General features: G+C 43.0%; 1 protein-coding gene across 1 annotated transcript; it reads left to right on the top strand.

Moving 5' to 3' along the window:
• Positions 1-3,347: 3,347 nt before the first annotated feature.
• LOC102471771 (olfactory receptor 6N1) lies at positions 3,348-4,292 on the top strand. Its single transcript, XM_006159097.1, has one exon. It carries the CDS (start codon positions 3,348-3,350, stop codon positions 4,290-4,292), a length of 945 nt encoding a protein of 314 aa, XP_006159159.1.
• The last annotated feature ends 371 nt before the right edge of the window (positions 4,293-4,663 follow it).

Here is a 4,663-nt window from a genome sequence, read left to right as displayed (position 1 = left end):
AGCTGCCCTCCCCCCCCCCCCCCCCCGCCACGGGGTGATTTCTCACTTTCTCTCTGTTTCTCTCTGTCTTTCTGCAAGTGCACATGTTTTATAACAAAAACCTCTCCAAAAAATAGAAAAGTCTATCTCAGACTACGTTTCATAAACTTCATGAATAAGGCTGCAGATAATGTAGTTTTAATGTTTGCAACTGTGTGGGATGCAGTAGTTTCGTCAAATGGAAGTTTCGACCACCATCCTGTAGAAAGGCCAGGAGTTTCAGATGAAGTGAAATCTAGGCTGGAAGCTGGAAAAGATGGAAAGAAAACCTCTAACTGCCCTGGAAGCTGAGGATGCTTTACTCAAGAGGAAGTTCTTCTAAGTTGAGGCTACATTATTTTCTAATGTAAACTCTCAAAATGAAATATCATCTTTTCTTGTTGTTTAAACAATTCCAGCTCTCACAGGAAGATTTTTCAGTATGACATAGGAAGAGTTAATGGCATTCCCTGAGTTGACATGATCCGTGTGCTATTACCTTGTCCTTTTCTTCTGATTTCTAAATATTAAGTCACATTTGTATCTATGAATGATGCAAATCCACATTATCCAACAGATTAATGTTGTCACTCTACTATTTGTACAGCTTCCATATCCATCCAAGGATATGCTCATATAAAATACTAAGTCATGGTCAGAGTCCACTCGCGGATTACAAGGCATTTATGTAGATGATGCTGACACTGATGACAATGACAGTGAGGGTGAAAAACTGAATCAGTATCATATGGATGTTTCATATAGTAAAGATAGGCTTTTGGTATACAATACTCGTAATGGTGGTTTAGAAAATAATACTTGGGGTCCAGGTGTGGTGGTGCAAATGGGAGGACACTTCTTTAGGCTGGCTGAGACCATGTGGAAAGCTCAACTTTTATTTCTGGCCCCACCTAAACAAACTGGGAAGAATGACACATGACTGAGATCCTAACTAGCTGAGATCGAACCATCGAGACATGAAGACTCAGTCAAAAATACCACTAATTCTCTCTCTCTCTTTATCCCTCTCTCTTTTGCATTAAGAAAATAAGTGTTTGTCACATAGAAGGTATTTGACGATAATTTTTTTTTTTGAACAGGTTTTTGCTATAGGGTCTGGGCACTCACCAGAGAGACACAGAGAGACAGAAAGTGAGAAATTGCCACTCAGGGGGGATGGCCATGCCATAATCCCTTCTCTTCCATTCTCCTCTTGGGATCTTGAGCACTCATGCACACGTGCCTGGCATGAGTTTAAGCCACCGGGTCCGGGACTTGAACTGCATTTGACTACATGGGAGTCCAGAGACATAGCCGTTATGCCAACTGCTGTTCCCGGTATTTGACAATAATTAAATCAATAAATAACAGGTAATGGACATGGTGAGAATAGTGGTGGTGGCCAATCCCATGAAGGAGATGGTCAAAGCAGAAGTGATGGTGCTGCTCATCTTTCTCATACCAGGTAAATGTTTGTTGTGGGAAACTGATGTACGACTCCTCTCAGGGCATGTGACTGACCTTATTAAAGTGGAGTAAATGTGAGATGATTGAGAAGTCTATCTACAAAGCAATTTTTCAGAAGACAAAACTCACTCTGGGGTGCTGGGGTGCTCAAGGTGTTTTCTCTAGATATGCATGAAGACATGCACATTGAGTTGTTTCTTCTGTTGGAAAACCATACAGGATCTGAAAAACTTTAAATCGCCCCAAGGAGGCAGTGTCCCTGCTACTGGATTCGAGTGCAACAGTGAGAGATGTGGTAGAGTCTGACAGTGGCACAGCAGTGAAACATGATGCTCTGAGAAGCTGATCCACAGCGGAGGGTTTGAGTTCTTACCAGTAGATCTCTCTGGGTATGAGAGACATGTGTGTATCCATGATCTCAGGCTGACTAAAACCGGGAGGGGGGCTTGGGAGAAGGGAAGTGGTTTGTGGCATCCAGTCCCTGTTAGGTTAGCACTGCTGTCTTTCTTTCTCTGTCTCTGTCACTCACAGAACAAATATAAATTAAACCAAAACAAAAACAACTGCTCTCTTGGGGAAAAAAAAAATAAAATAAAGAAGGTTGCAGAGTTGAGACAAGTCATTAGAGAAATGGAGCCTGTCTGTTTCCCTTTCCTGTACCCCACTTCTTGCCCCAGGGGAACCTTGACTGAGTGCTGGTTACACTTAGCAACTCTAGGGAACACTCAGCAGGGAGCCCTGGGAGGCCAGCATTTTCAGGGACATGAACTATAACTAGAGGAGTGTCTTGGGGTAGAAAGGATGCCAAGGAGAAGGCTACAAGTTCTATTATCATCAGGTAATGAGCAGGGGTAGAGTGCTAAGGCAGAGATGAGAGTAGTGTGAGAAGACAGCCAAGCAAGGCTTGCCATTTCCTGGGTGAGGCTTTGGGGTTTGAGCGGAGTATTCAAAGGACAATGGTACTGATGTCTGTCAAAACTCATCACCATTTTTCAGTACCTTCAGGGAGCCCTGAATTATCTAAGTTAAAGAGTCTAAGAAAAGATTGGTTTAAACCTTTTTTTTTTCTCCCCTTAATTTTAGAGAAGAGGAAGCTGAGGTTACTTGAGAAATTGTTTCAGCCCAATATGAATTGTGAGTTAGTGGCAGAGTGAGTTCACATGGCAAGTCCCTAACTTCTGAGAAAGCTCTTCTTTTTATTTGTAATACTGCAAGACTTTCTGCTTGTGGGTTCTGACCTTATGATTTTCCTCATGACATATTCTTAGCATACGTCTTTGGGGATTATCTTTTAAAAAGCAGTGTATCCATGGGGTGAACTATCATTAGGCATTCCAGATCTGAGCTTGTACAGTGTTGCCAGAGCTTCCACTTTTTTTTATTAACTTATTTTATTTTATTTTATATATTCAAACGCTATACAACACTTGGCTTATAAAGTGAATTTTCCAACATTTCATTTTTTTTTCCAGTTTTTCATCCAGTACTTTCCAGAATACTCTATGAACTCTGGAGAAGCTTCCTGTAAGAGGTCTCAAAAGTCATTTTGAGGAGATGATTTTTCTTTCTTCTCTGTCACCCTATAATGCTGATTATTTTTATCTTTAGAAATTATGAAACAAATTATTAAACTGGCTTTGGTTTCTAGTTCCAGCTTTTTAACCAACAGTTTCCATATGAGACCAACCACTTCTGCCTTTAGGTCTGTACTTCTTCTACTGCAAAATGAGGAACATTGATTAATGTCTAAGCTCTGTTTAGGTACTCATATTTATGTCCTTGATACTAGAAACATTTTCTGAGTAGAAAAAGAAGCCTTAAGCAGTTTAAAGGTCTATTTTCTTTTCTCGTTTCTAGGATTCATGGATCATATCAATCACACCTGGACCCAGAGTTTTACCCTTGCTGGTTTCACTACCACTGGAAACCTGCAACCCCTTGTCTTCTTCGGTGCCCTGTGCATCTATCTCCTCACCCTTGCTGGGAACTTATTCATCATCCTCCTGGTTCACGCAGATTCAGGACTGTCCACACCCATGTACTTCTTCATCAGTGTCCTCTCTTTTCTGGAGCTCTGGTACGTCAGCACCACGGTGCCCACACTGCTGCAGACCTTGCTCCATGGGTGTTCACAGATTTCATCGGTCATGTGCTTTTTTCAGCTCTATGTCTTCCACTCCTTGGGCATGACTGAGTGCTACCTGCTGGGTGTCATGGCGCTGGACCGCTATCTTGCCATCTGCTGCCCACTCCGCTATCATGCACTCATGAGCAGACAGGTGCAATTGTGGCTAGCTGGGGCCACTTGGTTGGCTGGTTTCTCAGCTGCACTGGTGCCAGCTAGCCTCACAGCAACTCTGCCCTTCTGCTTTAAGGAAGTGGCTCATTATTTTTGTGATCTGGCACCTCTGATGCAGTTGGCATGTGTGGACACAGGCTGGCATGCTCAGGTCCATGGGGCAGTGATTGGTGTGGCCACAGGGTGCAACTTTGTGCTCATTTTGGGGCTCTATGCAGGTATCCTGAAAGCTGTGTTGAAGCTGCCCTCAGCTGCCAGCCGTGCCAAGGCCTTTTCCACCTGTTCCTCCCACGTGACTGTAGTGACACTGTTCTATGCTTCTGCCTTCACAGTATATGTAGGCTCACCTGGGAGTCGACAGGAGGGCATAGACAAGCTGATTGCCTTGGTATACGCCCTATTCACACCTTTCCTCAATCCCATCATCTATACCCTTCGCAACAAAGAAGTGAAGGAGGCTGTGAAGAGGGTCACTGATAAGATCAGAAATCTTTTGAGGAAATCTTGATTTCTTTTTGTCATAACTCAGAATCTTGATAACCGTGAGAATCAGCTGGTTGGTTAGCCAGTCAGCCAGCCAGAGTCAAAGTAAACATGAATGAAAGAATTAAGAGATCATTAGTCAAGCATGGGCAAACATCCGCTCCTGTACTGACCGCAGTTGGAATATGTATAGTGAAAGGTGAGATAGTGTCTGTCTTCATCTGAATCTCATGGGGAAGACATATCACAAAGAAGGAAAAACAGGGTCACAGAATAGCCACATTTAAAAAGCTAAACTTGTGACTTAGCCCAATACTGAAGGGAAGAACACAGAGTAAGGCTAGGAAGGGCACCTTTAGTCAAGACTCCTAGAAAAAGGTTAAGAAGGTGGAAAAC

The sequence above is a fragment of the Tupaia chinensis genome, unplaced genomic scaffold (genome assembly GCF_000334495.1).
Source record: "Tupaia chinensis unplaced genomic scaffold, TupChi_1.0 Scaffold000623_1, whole genome shotgun sequence".
NCBI classification, from domain to species: Eukaryota; Metazoa; Chordata; class Mammalia; order Scandentia; family Tupaiidae; genus Tupaia; species Tupaia belangeri.
Note: the sequence above shows the minus strand (reverse complement) of the source record. Positions and strands in the feature narration are given on the sequence as shown.

Bases quoted from the DNA above. Each gene is read 5' to 3' on its own strand.
- LOC102471771 (XM_006159097.1), top strand. From the start codon at position 3,348: ATGGATCATATCAATCACACCTGGACCCAGAGTTTTACCCTTGCTGGT.